This window comes from Microtus ochrogaster, chromosome 5 (assembly GCF_000317375.1).
Source record: "Microtus ochrogaster isolate Prairie Vole_2 chromosome 5, MicOch1.0, whole genome shotgun sequence".
In the NCBI taxonomy this organism is placed as follows: domain Eukaryota; kingdom Metazoa; phylum Chordata; class Mammalia; order Rodentia; family Cricetidae; genus Microtus; species Microtus ochrogaster.
This window is the reverse complement of record NC_022012.1, coordinates 15,968,321-15,986,215: the sequence shown is the minus strand read 5'-3', so window position 1 is coordinate 15,986,215 and position 17,895 is coordinate 15,968,321. Positions and strand designations below refer to the sequence as shown.

General features: G+C 51.1%; 1 protein-coding gene across 3 annotated transcripts in view; it reads left to right on the top strand.

Annotated features, from left to right (window-relative positions):
• The window catches only part of Dock6 (dedicator of cytokinesis 6), a 58,189-nt gene that overhangs the window by 32,352 nt on the left and 7,942 nt on the right, over window positions 1–17,895 (top strand). For all 3 annotated transcript variants that reach the window (XM_026779200.1, XM_005346922.2, XM_005346921.3), the window contains 15 exons: window positions 1,547–1,660; window positions 1,812–1,982; window positions 2,930–3,069; window positions 3,159–3,328; window positions 5,160–5,320; window positions 5,629–5,811; window positions 6,528–6,654; window positions 6,971–7,055; window positions 7,640–7,736; window positions 7,863–7,997; window positions 8,595–8,747; window positions 9,050–9,208; window positions 10,454–10,554; window positions 12,087–12,279; window positions 12,362–12,505. In XM_026779200.1, the coding sequence (XP_026635001.1) occupies window positions 1,547–1,660; window positions 1,812–1,982; window positions 2,930–3,069; window positions 3,159–3,328; window positions 5,160–5,320; window positions 5,629–5,811; window positions 6,528–6,654; window positions 6,971–7,055; window positions 7,640–7,736; window positions 7,863–7,997; window positions 8,595–8,747; window positions 9,050–9,208; window positions 10,454–10,554; window positions 12,087–12,279; window positions 12,362–12,505 (2,133 nt within the window). The remainder of the gene's footprint in view (window positions 1–1,546; window positions 1,661–1,811; window positions 1,983–2,929; window positions 3,070–3,158; window positions 3,329–5,159; window positions 5,321–5,628; window positions 5,812–6,527; window positions 6,655–6,970; window positions 7,056–7,639; window positions 7,737–7,862; window positions 7,998–8,594; window positions 8,748–9,049; window positions 9,209–10,453; window positions 10,555–12,086; window positions 12,280–12,361; window positions 12,506–17,895) is intronic.

The window sequence follows — 17,895 nt, the reverse complement described above, 5'->3', positions numbered from 1 at the left end:
TCCAGGACAGCCAGGGCCACACGGAGAAACCATGGCTTGGAAAGCCAAAAAATTATTTATGTGGATGAGTGTTTGGCTTGTGCACCGTGTGTCGTGCCCTTGGAGGCCAGAAAAGGGCTTTGGATTCCCTGGTACAGGAGTTCCAGATGATTGTGAGCAGCCATGTGTGTGCTAAGAGTCAGACCCAGGACCACTGAGCCATCTCTCCAGCCCCATATCCTGATTGTTTAAAATTACATTTGTTTATCTATTGTGTTTGTGTGGGTTTGTGAGACACGGTACATGTGAGAAGTTAGGAGATAGTCTGGGAGGCAGCTCTCCTTCCACCAGGGCGTCAAACTCCAGACATCAGGCTCGGCAGCCAGCTTGCCAGCCCATCTCTCCTGATGCTCTTTGATTTTTACAGAGTCTCATTGTGTAGCCCAGACTGGCTTGGAACTTGCTGTGTAGCTTCAAGCTCAAAGGGAAGCACCTGCCTCCCCAGTGTGAGGTTAAGTTCATGTGCCGCCGAGGTCGACTCTCCTGGTTTTTAAGGAGAAATGTCACTTGGGGATCATAGGGACATTCAGGTTTGGGAAAGGCCACCTGTTGCACGGTCCCAGTGACCTCTAGGCTGATGCAGAGGTCCCAGTCTCGGTGTCCCTGGAGCAGTCCCAAGCGCTGACAGCAGGGTCGTTGGTGATGGGCACTGCTCCTTCATTCATTCTTTTGGCATATAATGAGCAGCAGTGTATCTGGCTCCATATTTAAGGCGTCTCAGCCCCAGCCAGGTGTGGTGGTGCATGTTTGTGGTCTCTGCATCTGAGAGGCTGAGGCAGGAAAACCACATGCTTGAGGCTAGCCTGGGCTATGTAGTTAGCGTATGACTTCTCCCCTAAGACTGTTGGATTAGCACCCAGGACCATATGTTTCTTTCTCAGAGGTGGCACACAGTAGGTGCCCAATAGATGCTCATTACTGATGGTATACCATTAGAGCACATTAATTTGCTAGACTACAATGCTAAGCATTTGAACAGAACCAAAGTGTTTCTCTGTACATAAGTAGGCTACAGGGCTACGTTTGGTTCACGGCCTCCCAGTTCACCAGGGGTCTCAAGCAATGAAAGATGGTACTTCACCTCTCTGATCTAATTGACCAAAATATGGTCACATGACTATCAGCTGCAAGAGAGCCTGGGAAATGCATTCTGTTGCACTCTGAAGTCTGGATGTAGAGAGTGGATTATCCAACTATGGGTGGGAGAAGAAAGAAAAATGTATTGTAAGGCTGGGTGTGACATAGTGGCGTCTGACCCCAGCCTGGGGTGTGGAGGCTGGGAGAACTCTGTGCTTGACCCCAGCCTGGATTACAGTGAGCTAGGTCAGCTAGGCTGCATCACGAGACCCTGTCTCAGATAATAAAATAAAGTTCAGTGAGTGTTGTGAGTAGGTCATAGAGGGGAGGGGAGGAAGTCGGGGATGAAGACCCGAGAGTTGAGGAAGTCATGCATAGGTGAGCAAGGCTGGACACTGTCAATATGGACTGAAAGGTCCTGTGTCCCCAGGACATGGAGCTGGCTGAACGCCTCAACGCCAGCCTGGCCTTCTTCCTCAGTGACCTCCTGTCCATAGCGGATCGAGGTTACATCTTCAGCCTGGTACGAGCTCACTACAAGCAGGTAGGTGTGCATGATGGAAGACATGGAGGGTGGGAGATGGCATCATGGGACCCATGGTGGGGGATTTGGAGGCAGAAGATGGCATCTTGGGACCCATGGAGTCCAAAAGCAGGAAAATGGTGATCTCACCCCTGCATCCCCTTTTTTGCAGGTGGCCACTCGGCTGCAGTCTGCCCCCAATCCAACTGCACTGCTGACCCTTCGAATGGACTTCACTCGCATCCTGTGTAGCCATGAGCACTATGTGACCCTTAACCTCCCCTGCAGCCCCCTGTCGCCCCCAGCCTCCCCCTCCCCCTCGGTGTCCTCCACTACTTCCCAGGTAGGTGGGCCTCCTCCTCCCCGCTTCCACCTTAAGTGGCACACATTCAACCTGTCTTCTGCATGTCTGTTCCCTTCCTTGTGGTACACTGCCCTGGCACACCTTTGACCTTTGACTCGTCACCTCTGAGTCTTCACCCTGACTTCTCAGAGATTTCCTAGCAAAACTGACTCCTTCTGACCCACAAACCCAGTCCTTGGGCTTGCATTCAGTCTGCTGTTCCTCAGCCTTTTGAGTTTTGACTCCATGCCCTCCCCCCTCACAGATGGGTTATTTCTGACCTTGCACCTCTGACCTTTAAGGATTTATTTGTTTTATTTTATGTGTATGACTGTGCACCACGTGCATGCCTGGTATCAGTGCAGGCTAGAAGAGGGCGCTTGGTCCCCCGGAACTGGCATTGCAGATGGTTGTGAGCCACTATGTGGAGGCTGGGAAATGAACCCAGGTCCTCTGGAAGAGCAGCCAGTGCTCTCAACTGCTGAGCCATCTCTTGGTTCCTCTGACCTTTAACCCTGTGCCCACGGACAGTACTGTTGCACTGTCATCTTACAACAGTGAGCAAATAATATCATGATGACATTTTCTTGGGAGATACTTAATTTAAAATTGTATTTACTTTGTGGGGAGCACTTGTGTGCTGTGATAATACCGTGGTGCTCAGAAAACAACTTCCGGGAGTCGGTTCTCTCTGTCCACCATGTGTGCCTTGGGGATCAAACTCAGGTTGTTAGCTTTGGTGGAAAGTGCCCTCCCTGGTTGAGCCCTCTTCCTGGCCCCTCCTGAAGTACTTTTAGGAGGGGAAAGTGGGAAATATCCGGATTTAGGATCTGTGGGTTTGTCTCTACCATCCCAACCACTCATCTCCAGCTCTTGATGCTAACTTCTGTTACTGTCATGGTGGCCACGGTTGTGACCTTTTACCTCATCCACTCTACCATCTACAGAGCTCCACCTTCTCCAGCCAGGCCCCTGACCCTAAAGTGACCAGCATGTTCGAGCTAAGTGGGCCTTTCAGGCAGCAGCACTTTCTCTCTGGACTCCTGCTGACGGAGCTGGCCCTGGCCCTGGACCCTGAAGCTGAGGGGTGAGCATGGGGCCTGAGTGTGGCCGGAGGAGTGTGACATGGGCCAGGAGCCATGTCTGCACCATGCTGAGTACCCTGTCACTCCACAGGGCATCCCTTCTACACAAGAAGGCCATTAGCGCTGTACACAGCCTGCTGTGCAGCCACGATGTTGACTCCCGCTACACAGAGCCCACCGTGAAGGCCAAGGTGGCCGAGCTGTATCTGCCCCTGCTCTCCCTTGCGAGAGACACACTGCCACGACTGCATGGCTTCGCTGGTCAGAGGGCTGGGGAAGATGGGTTTTATGGGGCCAACTTGATCATGGGATATTAGAGTGTTTCTTTCTATGACATGTCTACTGTTTTCTCATCTGTCTTTGAGTTCACTGTCTTCAAGCCCATCTGTTTAGTTCTAGGGTGTGTGTGTGTGTACATGCATGTGAAGGCCCGAGTTTAATGTCAGGAGTCAGCCTTGATCAGTCTTCCACTGTATCTGCTGAGTCAGGGCTTGCTTCTTCAGTCAGACTTGGAGCTTGCTGGCTGATCTCACCATCCAGGTCTGCACCTTCTCAGGCTGGAATTGCAAGCATGTTGCATCTGACATTTACATGAGTGCTGGGCACTTTGAACTCCAGTCCTCATGTGTGCATGATAAATACTCAGCCACTGAACCATCTCCCAGCCCAAATTCTTAATTTCAGACACTATATCTTTTAACTTGTAAAATGTCCAATTTGATTTAATTTTTTCATACATTCCAATTTTATTTGTTTTATCATTTTTTTTTTGTTTTTCGAGACAGGGTTTCTCATTGTTTTATCATTTTTGTATTGTTTCATGTGTGTGAATATTTTGTCTGTGTGTATGTGTGTGTGTACCATGTGTGTACCTGCTGCCCACAGAGGCCAGAGGCTGTCACAACCCTGGAACTGGAGTTATATACAGTTGTAAATCACCACATGGGAGCTGGGAATTGAACCTGAGTCCTTTGGAAGAGCAGCCAGTGCTCTTTTATTTATTTATTTACTTTTTTTTTTTTTGAGACAGAATCTCTCTATATAATCCAGGCTGTCCTGGAACTTGCTATGTAGACTCAGAGGTCCGCCTGCCTCTGCCTCCTGAGTGCTGGGGTTAAAGGTGTGCACCACCATGTCCAGTAGCTCCCTATTTTTAATTAAAACATTATTTGTTTGTTTTCTGTGTGTGTACAGACATACACATGAACATGTGGAAGTCAGGACAACATGTGGGAGTCGGTTCTCCCTGGAGACCGGAACGTGGGTCATAGGTCATCAGGCATAGCAGCAGCCATCTCTGCACTGAGCCATCTCACTGACCCTCTGGCATTATTTCGAAATTCTTCATCTTTGAAACCATTTTGTCCTTCTCTGACTTTTATTTGCAAAATCGTTGCTTGCTAAGGGACATTTACTCTTTTCTGTGTCTACTTCAGATGTCTTGGTCACTTACAATTTTGTGTTCTCTCTGGACAGTGAATATGCGAGCCACGGTTTGGAGCAGTGTTGGCTTCTCCAGGGAAGGTGTTCCTTTTAGGGTCTAGGCAGATAGGTAGCTCTGACCTCCTCAGTCTGGACCTGCACCAAGCTGGCTGAGGCCAGAATTTCACTTGGGTTCAGTCTACCTTTTGTCCGTGGCAGCCAGGTGTCATGGTACACACCATGTAACCCAGTATTCAGAAGGCCGAGACACACTCCCAGCCCCTCACTGACCGACCCATGGCCCAATCCTCAAGTTATGTTCTAAGTGTTAACTATGGAGCTGTGGCCAGAGTAGCCATACTTTAAGTATAAAGATTACATTTGAGCAATAAGCAACTATTGACCTGACCTGGTCTGAGGTGGCTGATGTCAAAGAATACTGGAAATTTGGAAATGAGAGCAACAATTATTCCTTTTGGGGGTGGTGTTCTAGACAGGATTTTTCTGTGTAGCCCTGTCTGTCCTGGAACTCTCTCTGCAGACGAGACTGGCCTCAAACTCCCTGCCTCTCCCTCTTGAGTACTGGGATTCAAAGCATGGGCCACTGCTCCTGGCTAAAGCAAGGAGCTTCCCAGTGCCTCATCCTTCTCATCTTCTATTCTGCCCCTAGAGGGCTCAGGGCAGCGATCAAGACTGGCTTCCATGTTGGACTCAGACACAGAAGGTGAAGGGGACATCGGAGGCACCATCAACCCATCTGTGGCCATGGCCATCGCTGGGGGACCTCTGGCTCCTGGCTCTCGTGCCAGCATTTCCCAGGGACCTTCAGCAGTAAGTCTGAGGCTCATCCCCAGAGACGGCTGGGTATGTGGCTCACGTGGTAGAGTGCTTGCCCTAGCATCTATGCAGCCCCGGTACCACATTCCTGCACGGAGTGGTGCGTACCTGTGATCTAAACACGGCGGTGATAGAGGCAGGAGGATCACAAGTTTAAAATCTTCTTCAGACCATGTTGTGGGTTTGACACCTGTCTGTGTCTCAAACAAAACAAAAAGGATGTCATGTCATGAGGTACAGTTGGCCACAGCTCACCTTGTATAAGGAAACTAACATTGATTCTCTTCCCTCTCTGCACCCAGGCAGCTCGCTCAGGCTGTCCCCTCTCTGCCGAGTCCAGCCGGACCTTGTTGGTGTGTGTGCTGTGGGTCCTGAAAAATGCCGAGCCGGCCCTTCTGCAGCGCTGGGCTGCCGACCTGGCCCTGCCCCAGCTGGGCCGCCTCCTGGACCTCCTCTACCTCTGTCTGGCTGCCTTTGAGTACAAGGTGTGAGGCTGTGGGTGAGGCTGAGGTGGGGATAAGCACACGCCCAGAGCTCTCTGTAGCGGGAGCTGGGTAGCCAGGGGCAGACTGTGTGTACAGGGCTTCTGTGAGCTGAGGGTGGAAGGTGGGCTGTGTCCGTCCTCAGCTCTGGAGTGGGATGGCACATGACCTCGTGAATAGTGTTGCACTGGGGATGAGGGCAGTCATAGAGTGTTTGACAGGCACGCGTAAAGTCCATCTGTTCCCAGGATAAAAGAGAGTGAGGAGGGTGGAGGAGGGAAGGGCACACAAGCCTGCCATCCCATGCTTGGCTGTTCAGAAGGCCAAGATCATTCTCGGCTACATAGTGAGTTCAAGACCAGCTTGGAGTACGGGAAGCTCTGCCTTAAAAATGAGAAATTTATAGAATGAAGAAAGGAGAGAAGGTGGAAAGCTGCAAGGGAGTCTGATAGCGTGGTTGGCAGGTGCTGGGAGAAGTGTGGTCGGGAAGAGGAGAGTGGGGAAGGGGGAGAAGAGTGGGGGAGGGGGAGAAGAGTCGGGGAGGGGGAGAAGAGTGGGGGAGGGGAAGTAAAGGGGGAAAGGGGAAGCAGAGGGGAGATGGGATGAAGAGAATTTGGAGGTGGTGAGATTTTGGAGAGAAGGCTGTATTGTCTTCTGGCAAAGGGCCCTGAGCAGAAGGAACACACATCACCTGAAGCCCCGGTTCTCTGCTTTACCAGGGGAAAAGGGCATTTGAGCGCATTAACAGCCTCACGTTCAAGAAGTCCCTGGACATGAAAGCCCGGCTGGAGGAGGCCATCCTGGGCACCATCGGGGCGCGACAGGAGATGGTGCGCCGGAGCAGGGGTGAGGTGACAGGAGGAGCTGGTGTGTGGTGCACACCTGCAATCCCAGCCCTCGGTAAACGAGGAGTTCAAGGCTAGGCCTCGGCCATACATGAGTCCTTGGGGGGGGGGGGGAATCACGTGTCACTGCTCTCTACACGGATGTATGTGGTTCTCATCTGTCCCCACAGCCTGTTTGTGTCTACTAGTGGTGTCTGATGAGCAGTGTCTCTCTGCTTAACCCTACATAGACGTCTTCCTGTGTGTGAATGTTTCCCTATGTCTGTGTATGTCTTTCTCTCTCCACATACCTATGAACATACAATTTTACATGGTAGAGAGAAGTTCATCTGGAAACCAAGAGAATGTTCGCTGGCGTAAGAGTGTTACACACTGGAGACAGACCTCAGACCGTGTGGACAAGTAAGATGGGTATTCTCATGACTGTGATAAGCTGCCTGAGGCAGCCATTTACAGTCTAAAAGTTTCTCATAGGCTGTGCTGGTGCAAGCCTCGGAGCCCAGGGCAAATACTTCCAAGCCATACAGTGCTACACAGCAAGACCCTATCTCTAAATAAATAAATAAATAAAATAAAAAGTTGTCCCTTGAGACCTAGCTTAATCGCTTCTTAGGGCACATTCCTAATAACCAAAAAACTATCTAACTAGTCCCTATGGGTCTAGGGAATCAAACCCTAGATCTCACCAATGTTGGACAAGTACTCTACCACTGAGCCACATCCCAGCCCCTCACTGGGGGATTCTAGGCAGGGGCTCTACCACTGAGTCATGCCACACCCCTGCTCTCTATCTCTTAGCTTCTTCAAGCTGAGGACCAACCTTCCAACACAAGAAGCTTTAGGAACACACTCAGACCATCACATGAGCTTTAGATCAATATCTAGAGAGCTGCTCCCTCCAAGGACAGCCAAGGGTGGGAGAGGGCTCTGTCATGTCACTGGGTCTGACTCCAAGTGGCTTCACATGGTCCCCCCCTGCTCTCCAGGACCAAGGATGAAATGGAACATGAAGCCCTGGTGGATGGAAATCTGGCCACAGAGGCCAGCCTAGTGGTTCTGGACATGCTGGAAATCATTGTGCAGGTATGATTTGATCCAGTGTCTGTCCTGACCTCTCATCCGCATGGTGGCCCCATAATCCCTCAGCTTCCCAGACCCCATAAGCACCCTTGTCTCTTAACCCGTGGATTTCTGACACCTTCCGTGAAGACGGTGATGCTGTCGGAGGCCCGTGAGAGCATCCTGAGTGCCGTGCTGAAAGTCGTTCTGTACAGTCTGGGGAGTGCCCAGAGTGCCCTCTTCCTGCAGCACGGCCTAGCCACCCAGCGAGCACTGGTTTCCAAGGTGAGCAGACTCCCAAGCAGCAGCCACAATTCACAGGATAATAACAGTTCATGTACTGAGCACCTACTGTGTGCCAGGCAGTTCCATGGCACAGACAACACTGCCACATTTCTGAACTGAGGAGCAAGCCTGGCATAGTAGCTGTCTTCTGTCATCCCAGGTCATCTTTGGCTACATAGCAAGTTCAAGGCCAGCCTGGACTGCCTAAGACAATGTTGCAAAATAAGAACAACCAAAAAGAGAAAGTCTTCCAGAAATATAAATAGGCTGGGTGGAGTTATATGTACCTGTCATCCCAGCTTTGAGAGGTAGATGCAAGAAAGCAGGCATTGAAGGGCATTCTTGGCTCTACAGGGAGCACAAAGTCAACCTAAGTTACGTAAAAGAGCCTGTCTCAAAAAATAAAAACAGCCAGTTGGTGATGGCGCATGCCTTAACTCCTAAAGTAGAGGCAGGCGGATCTCTGAGTTTGAGGTCAGCCTGGTCTACAGAGTGAGTTCCAGGATAGCAGAGCTGCCCAGAGAGACCCTGTATTGGAGGTGGGGAGGGAAGTACCAAAAATGGACTGAACAACCTCTTTCTGGGACCTGGGGGCAGTTCCCGGAGCTGCTTTTCGAGGAAGACACCGAGCTTTGTGCCGACCTCTGCCTGAGGCTTCTGCGACACTGTGGCAGCCGCATCAGCACCATCCGCATCCACGCCAGTGCCTCGCTCTACCTGCTCATGCGCCAGAACTTTGAGATCGGCCATGTATGGGGCAGTTTCCGGGCTCCAGCTGGGGTGGCACAGCACAGGGCGAGATCGGCCATGTATGGGGCCGTTTTCTGGGCTCCAGCTGGGGTGGCACAGCACAGCACAGGGGCCGTCAGCAAGTATCATCCAGTGTCATAGGCCAGAAAGAGGGGTCAGACTTGGAAGCCTGGGTGGAAGGTAGGTGGGGGGCAGTAACTACATATGGCAACTGACAGGTCAGAAAGTTTAAGGGACCCTGGTGTGAGGGAGTCGGGGACACCTGAGGCTCTCAGGGCAACACCGCTTCCCTGTCCAATCAGAACTTCGCCCGTGTGAAGATGCTGGTGACCATGTCCCTGTCATCCCTTGTGGGGACAACTCAGAACTTCAGTGAAGAGCACTTGAGAAGGTCCCTCAAGACCATCCTGACCTATGCGGAGGAGGACATAGGGCTGCGGGACAGCACCTTCGCTGAGCAGGTAAAGCCTGTGCTGCCCCTCCTCCCACTGTGGACAGTGTGTCTGTTTGCCCCGTGTCTTTTGGTTTATTTGTTTATTTTTGATATTTGAACTTTGGTATTGTGAAGCAGGGTCTCACTCTATATCCCAGGTTGGCCTTAGACTCACAACAATCCTCCTGCCTCTGCTGTCTGAGTGCTAGGATTATATGTATGATCCACCAAGACAAACCTTTTGTTTTACTTTTTTTTTTTTTTTTTTTTTTTTTGGTTTTTCGAGACAGGGTTTCTCTGTGGCTTTGGAGCCTGTCCTGGAACTAGCTCTTGTAGACCAGGCTGGTCTCGAACTCACAGAGATCCACCTGCCTCTGCCTCCCGAGTGCTGGGATTAAAGGCGTGCACCACCATCGTCCGGCTTACTTTATTTTTTGAGATAAGTTTTTTCCCTTCCCCTCTCTCTTTTCCTCCTTCCCTCCCCTAGTCTCACTATGTCTCTGAGGATGGCCTTGAACCCCTGGCCCCCTGCCCCTACCTCCCGTGTTCTGAGATAACTGATCTGCTCCTCCACTCCAACTTTTCTGTCTCCTTTTGGACATCTCAGCCTTAGCCTAGGCTAACCTGGAGCACATTATATACCAGGATGACTTCTGACTTGCGGCCTGGTCCCAGCTCTGCCTCCCAGTGCTGGGAATACAAGGTGTGTGTGCATACTTGTGTGCACATCCAGTGTGCCCTGCTGCCACCCCCACTGAGTGTGTGGTGAATGTGCATGTCTGTGTACCTGTGCACACGTGCGTGTGGAGGCCAGAGGTCACAGGAGGATGACTTCTTCAGTCTCTCTCCACCTTATTTCTCTGTAGGGACTTTTCTTTCAGAGGGTTCCACTGTGCACCTCTGGCTGTCCTGGACCTTGCTATGTAAAGCAGGCTAGCCTCAAATTCACACAGATGGGCCTTCTCTGCCTCCCAAGTGCTGGAGTTAAAGCACCTTATTTTTAGGAACGATGTCTCACTGACTCAGCTAGACAGCAGGGTCAGAGATGCCGTGGCGTTGTCCTGTTCTCATTGTCCTCGTCATCTTCATCGTCCCACGTCCATGTCCTACCCACCCCGCCCTGCTCCTGCTTTTCACGTGGGTGCTGGGGATCAGACTCAGGTCGTTGTGCTTGCCTGGCAGTGTTACCCACTGAGCCATCTCCCAGCCCTGCTCTCCCATCTTAATCCTGACCCCGTTGCCCTTATGACCCCTGGACATTTGCTTGCTCCAGGTTCAGGACCTCATGTTCAACCTGCACATGATCCTGACAGACACAGTGAAGATGAAGGAACACCAGGAGGACCCCGAGATGCTCATGGACCTCATGTACAGGTGAGGGAGGGGCAAGAGTCAGGCCCGGAGCGGGGAGCCAGGCGAGCAGGCAGCTGAAGGGCACAGGTCAAAGCACAAGATGGGACAGAATGGGAACAGATACGGGTACGCGTTTGTAGTTCTCCAGTGCCAGACCACACACCCAAGACAATCCGCTCATAAAGAGAAAAGGCTCCGATGGTAAATATGCCTACCACCAAGGCTGATGACCTGAGTTCCACCCCAGGGCCCACATGGTAGAGGAGAGGGTCCCTCAGGTTGTCATCAGACCTCCTGATGTGCACTCTGTTAGCCCACACATATATTACACACACAGAGAAATAAAATGAATGCACAAAAGAGGGAAAAGAACTGTTCATTTAACTATTGGTTTTGGGGATTTCATTCTGTAGTCAGTTGGCCCCATAGCTGGGGCCTGTGAGAGAGCTCCACACTGCAGCTGTGGGACACTGGAGACTCAGGTGAGGAAAGCCAGGCAGACAAGAGGAAGAAACCTGTTCAGACAGTGGCCATGAACAGGGCTCATGGTGGTCGGCCTAGCCCACGTGAGGCCCGGCTTCTGTCTGCAGCACCACTTACACTGGCCTCTCTAGCACGCAGGCAGGGGAAGCAGGCGGATGAGAGCCTTAAGGTCATTTTTGGCTACACAGCCGGTTTGGGGTGCTCTAGTTTGCTGTCTGTTACTGTGATAAACACCACAGCCAAAAATCTGGGGAGAAAAGGGTTTATTTGGCTTAAATGTCCCAATCACAGTCTGCCATTGAGGGAAGTTGGGGCAGGAACCAAACAGAGGCCATGGAAGAACACTGCTCACTGGCGTGTTCCCCATGACTTGCACAGAAAGCTTTCTTATAGAACCCAGGACCACCTGCCCAAGGGTGTCACCACCCAGAGTGGGCTGGGCCATCAATCATTAATTAGGACAACACTCCACAGATTTGCCTACATGCCAATCTGATGGAGACGTCCTCTCCATTAATGTTCTTCCCAGATGTCTCTAGCTTGTGCAGGCAGGTGGAGAGATGGCTCAGCAGTTGAGAGCCCAGAGGACCTGGGTTCAGTTCCCAACACTCACATGGCAGCTTATGACTGTCTATAGCTCCAGGATCCAACACCCTCACACAAACACACATGTAGGCAAAACACCAATGCACATAAAATAAATTACTTAAGAGAAAAAAGAAAAACTAGCCAGTGCAAGTGGCCAGCCTGGCACACACCTATGATCCCTGCACTCAAGAGGCAGGAGGATCAGAAGTTCGAAGTCAACCTCAGCTACATAGCAAGTTCCAGGCCATCCTGGGCTATATGAGACCCTGCCTCAAAAAGTAGAAAAGGAAAAAAAGAAAAGTGAGTTAGACAGGGCTGTGAGGATAAGTAAAAGTATGGAGAAGAGAGGGGCAGGGTGCGTGGGGCGGAGCCATGACTGAGCAATAGGGGATGGTTAGAGGGACAGACAGGTAAGAATGCAGGTGGGGTCGGGCTGGACAAGCAGGGACAGGAGCTCACTCCCCTGCTGACGTGGACCCTAGGATTGCCCGGGGGTACCAAGGCTCTCCAGACCTGCGGCTGACATGGCTGCAGAACATGGCTGGCAAACATGCAGAGCTGGGCAACCATGCAGAGGCTGCCCAGTGCATGGTACATGCTGCTGCCCTGGTGGCCGAATACCTTGCCCTCCTCGAGGACAGCCGCCACCTGCCTGTGGGCTGTGTATCCTTCCAGGTTAGTGATGGGGTAACTGGGAGGTAGAGGAAGGCCCACTTGAGTGGACGCTGGGTCCGATGCCACCTCCTGCCCTCCCCAGAATGTCTCATCCAACGTGCTGGAGGAATCTGCCATCTCTGATGACATCCTGTCACCAGATGAGGAGGGCTTCTGCTCCGGGAAGAACTTCACGGAACTGGGTCTGGTGGGGCTGCTGGAGCAGGCTGCTGCCTACTTCACCATGGTGAGACCTGTAGCGATGGTGTCAAACTGCTTGGCAGGGATTTGGAATGGGGAGTCAGGAGCAGGCAAGGTGGTGCATGCCTGTGAATCCAGCATTTGAGACAGTGAGGCCGTAGGACTGGCGTTGAGGCCAGCACGGACTACAGAGCCATTTTCCCCCAAACAAAACGAAATTGGGCCTGGGGCTCTAGCACACAGAAGCCCTGGGTTCCATCTCCAGACCCTGTAAGCAAGGCATGATGACGCACGCCTATTGATCCCAGCACTCAGAGGGTGGAATGCAGGAGGAGCAGAGGTTTAAGGCTGTCCTCCGCTACACAGCAAGTTCTAGGCTACTCTGGGCTGTGTAAAGAATAAAGGGGGAGGGAGGAAAGAACAGAAACAAAATAAGAAAAACAAACCCCTGAGGCTTTAGCTCAGTGGCAGTGGTAGAGTATGTGCCGAGCACGGTGAGTGAGGCCTGTGTCGGGTGCAGGGGACAGAACCATTAACCTGGGACCACCCTGAGAATGTAGGGCTAGGAGATGACTCGGTTGGTTAATGTGCTTGTCACTCAGGCATGAGTTTGGATCTCCAGTAAAAAGCCAGGCATGGCGGTGAAAACCTATAATCCCAGAGCTGGGCCAGAGTGAGGATTCTGAGGGCTGGCTAACTAGCTAGTCTACCTCAGATGGCAAGCTTCAGGCTCAGAGAAGGACAGACTGCTTCAGGAAGTAAGGTGCAGAGCGACTGGAAGACACCCGGTACAACCCCTGGTCTCCACACAGGGGCTGGAGGATGGCTTAGTTTGTAGAGTGCTGACCTAGCCTGCTCGAAGCCCTGAGTTCCATTCCTAGAACTTCATAAACGTGGCATAGTGGTACACACCTCTCAGCACTCGGAAGGTAGCAGCAGGATCGGAAGTTCAAGACCAGCTTGGGCTCATAGGACCCTGGTTCAGAATGAGAGAAAAGCAGAGAATTGGTTCCCCAGAACCGTGAGCTGCCTCTCCCTTCATTCACAATTTTATCAGTGCTAGGACTTTATGTGCTAGTGCACATAAAAGAAGAAAGGGTTTTTGTTCCTGCTTGCTTCTCCAGTCTTGTTCTGGGTAGTGTCCTCTGCTTGGGCCTTCCTGGGCAGCTACTCTATTCTCTGGGATGCTGTGTTACCCGACTCGGGTGAAAATAAAGCCAGTTAAGACAGGAGCTAGGAGTCAGCCCAGTGGAGCCCCAGGTTAGCCCTGTGAGGCTCTGAGCTCCATCCCAGCACTGGTCAGCTGGGTGAGGTACTGCACATCTGTAATCCCAGTGGCTTGGGAGGCAGAGGAAGGATGAGGGCTTCAGGTCATCCTGAGGCTGTGTAGTGAGTTTGAGGCTAGCCTGTACTACATGAGACCCTGTCTCAAACAAAAAGACAAAGAGGCTCGTGTTGCAGTATAGTGACCAAGCACTTGCCTAGAGTGCACGAGATCCTGGGCCCCATCTCTAGTACAAAAATAAAATAAAGTATCAAATCAAATATGGGACCTAGGCGATGGTGGCTGCACACCTTTAATCCCAGCACTCAGGAGGCAGGGGCAGGCGGATCTCTGTGAGTTTGTAGCCAGTCTGGTCTACAAAGTGAGTTCCAGGACAGCCAGGGCAGTTACACAGAGAAACCCTGTCTCAAAAAACAAAAAAGAAAAAAATCAAATATGGGGCCTCACTCAAACCACACCAGCTTTGTATTTAAACAAGGTTTGGAAGAACCCCTTTCTTAATGAAATCTGAGAAGCCCCAGCACCATGCAGGTCCCAGTTATCGCCCCTGAGCCCCAGTGATCCTCCCAGTACCCTCACCTGGGAGGCCTTCGTGGACACTGGGCACACTGACCCTGTCCACAGGGCCACACAGCAGCCCTGCAGTGCAGACTGCTCCCATAAAGCTCTCCTGGTCGGGGAATTGCTTAGTGCTGGGGCACATATTAGTAGCGCGTGTGATGTTTGGTGATAGGACTATTCCCCTGGACAGATGCCCATGCTTATTTTCTTTTCCTTAAAAAAAAATATATTTATTTATGTGGGGGTGTGATACTTGATGTGCCCTGGCTCACTGAGAAGGTCAGGAGGCGACGTGCAGGAATTGGTCTCCCCTTTCACCATGTGAGTTTCAGAATCAAACCCAGGTCATCAAACTTGGAGGCAAACACCTTTACCCACTGAGCCATGTCACCGTGTGTATCCTGGAATGGTCTATGGAAGCCCTGATGGTGTTTCTCTGGGAGCATTACAGGCACCACCACCACACTCAGATGGCGAAGTTTATTCTTTTTTTATTATTTTTTATTTTTAGACTTATTTATTATGTATACAACATCCCTTCCATGTATGCCAGCAGGCCAGAAGAGGGCATCAGATCTCATTATAGATGGCTGTGAGTCACCATGTGGTTGCTGGGAATTGAACTCAGGACCTCTGAAGGAACAGTCAGTGCTCTTAACCTCTGAGCCATCTCTCCAGCCCCGTGAAGTTTATTCTTGAGCAGTCTCCAGCTCACAGTCAGACCGCGTGGAAAGCCTGTGACGAGCCTTACTCGGGCAGGCGGCTTCCTAAGGCGTTTCCACTCCAGCCGTGGTGCACTTGGAGCAGATCCCCTTCTCACTTTCTTTCCCTTCTCATGTTTGAGAGAAAGGCTCACATAGCCCAAGCAATCCTCAAATCCCCTACTTGGTGGAGGATAGCCTTGAACTCTTGATCCTTAAGCCTCACCTCCAGACCACAGGGCTTGAGGGGTGGCCACCAGACCTCTTCCCCAATATACACAGCCTCCCCCAGTGTCAACACCCCATGCTGGGTTGTATGTTGTTCCCAATCGATGAAGCTCCATTGACAGACCCAACATTGTCCCCCACAGTCCAGAGTTCACATCCGGGATCAGCCTGGGTTATATACATACTCTTGCAGGCTTTAGCACACTTGCAACAGCACCGACCCCACTGTGCAATTGCCAGAAAGGCTACTACCGAGTCTCTCAATCTTAAAAAGCCCAAATCAGGAAAATCAGTTACCACTTCTTCCTTCCCGGGATCCTCCTCCTCCTCTCCAGTGTGGTGGCTGGGCTGAAGCCCTCTGCAAATGGAACTGCATCCTCCGTGCCTCCTCTATCGCATTTATTTATTACATCACACGCATGCTCGCATGCATGTGTGTGCGTGTGTTCAGAGGACGGCTTGCAGGAGTCAGTTCGCTCCTGCCACCATGTGAGTTCCAGGGATGTCCTAGTCTGCTTTCTGCTGCTGTTTCAAACTCCGTGACCAGAGCAGCGTGGGGAGGACAGGGATTATTTCAGCTCTCATTTCCAGGGAACAGTCCGTCGCTAAGGGAAGTCAGGGACCTGGAGGCAAGAACGAAGTAGACCCTGGAGCGCTGCTTACTGGCTTATTCCTCCATTTAGCGCCCAGGACCACCTGCCCACTGAGGCCCCGACTCCCACTTCAGTCATTAATCAAGAAATGTCCCAAGGAGGCATTTTCTGAATTTTAGGTGCCTTTTTCTCAGGTTACCTTAACTTGTGTGTCAAGTTGACAAAAAACAACAAAAGTCCTAACCAACGCAGCCACAGAGGTTTCTCAGCGGCCCCTGTCTTTTTGTGGTGGTGGTTGTTGTTTGTTTGTTTTGTGAAAATATCTCAGTATGGCCTGGAATGTCTATGTAGACCAGACTGTCCTCAAACCTGTGACTTCTGGCTCTGCCTCTAAATTACGAGAAGCCCAGGTGTGTACGCCATGCCTGGCATGGTTTTGTTTGTTTTGATCTCTGCATACACACACGTGTATATGATGTGTATATGTGGTGTGTACTTATGTGTGTACACGCATGCATGTGCCACTGTACACCTGTGGAGCTCAGGGGACAGCATGTTGCGTTGGCTGTTACCTACCTGTGTGAGACAGGGTCTCGTGCTGTCTCACATGGCAGGCTCTCTGACCCCAAAGGTGCCAGGGATTCTCCTGTCCCCTCTCATCCTGTTTAGGGATCATGGACTCTACAGCTTTGCATGGGTTCCAGGTGCCACACTCAGATCCTCACTGCTTGTGCAGCAAGTGCTGTGCCCACAGAGCCGTCTCCTGAGCCCTGGTTTGGGGGTTTTATTGTTGCTGGGGTTTTTTGTTTGTTTGTTTGAAGACAGCCTGGGCTGGCCTTGAATTCCTTAATCTCCACCTGTACTTCCTGTGCAGTCATGACCCTCACACACCACAGCCCTGCTGCCTAAGTACCTCTCGGCTCTGTCCGGCTGTGCTTCCACACAGGACTCCCTCTCCTGCCCTGGGGCAGGCTGTGCTGTGTTATTTGACCTAGAGTTTTTGGGTTTGTTTTGTTTTGTTTCATTTCGTTGGTTTTCTGTTTTATTTTGTTTTGTCCTTGTTGGAAAATGAAAGTTAAATCTGGTTTTCTTTTAGCTTTTTAAGATAGAGTGTTTTTTTTTTTTTTTTTTTTTTTTTTGGTTTTTCGAGACAGGGTTTCTCTGTGGTTTTGGTAGATAGAGTGTTTTAAGGACGGGCGGTGGCACGCACACCTTTAATTCCAGCACTCGGGAGGCAGAGGCAGGCAGATCTCTGAGTTTGAGTCCAGCCTGGTCTACAAGAGTTAGTTCCAGGATAGGTTCCAAACCCTGTCTAAAAAAAAAAAAAAAAAGATAGAGTGTTTTAGTTACTTTCTATTGCTATGAAGAGACACCATGCCCAAGGCAGCTTATGAAAGAAAGCATTTAACTGGGAGATTGCTTACCATGGGAGAGTGAGTTCATGGCCATCATGGTGGGACATGGCAGCAGCAGGCATGGCAATGGGGCAGGAGCTGAGAACTAACATCTTATCCACAAGTTGAAGACAGAGAGGAAGAGAGACTGGGAATGCTGTGGGCTTTTGAAATGTTAAAGCCCACCCCCAGTAACATGCCTCCTCCAACAAAGACGTACCTCCTAATCCTTCCAAAATAGTTCCACCAACTAGTGACCAAACATTCAAATAGATGCATCTCTGGGGCCATTGTCATTCAGACCATCACATAGGCTCTCACTATGTAGTCTTGGCTGTTCTGGAATGCCTAGTGATTCATCTGCCTCTGCCTCCCTAGTACTGGGATTTTAGATGTGTGTCTCAGTGCCTAGCCCTAAAGTGAGTTTTCTCTGGATATATGATTTGTTTGTATGTGATGCTGGAGATGAACCTAGACTTGCTGATGCTAGGAGAGTGCTCTACCCCTGAGCCAGTGAAGTTCCTCGCTGGGGGATTCTAGGTAGGGGCTCTGCTACTGAGCTACAAACCCAGCCCCTCACTGGGGGACTCTAGGCAGGGGCTCTACCACTGAGCCACACCCCAGCCCCTCACCGGGGGATTCTAGGGCAGGGGCTCTATCACTGAGCCACACCC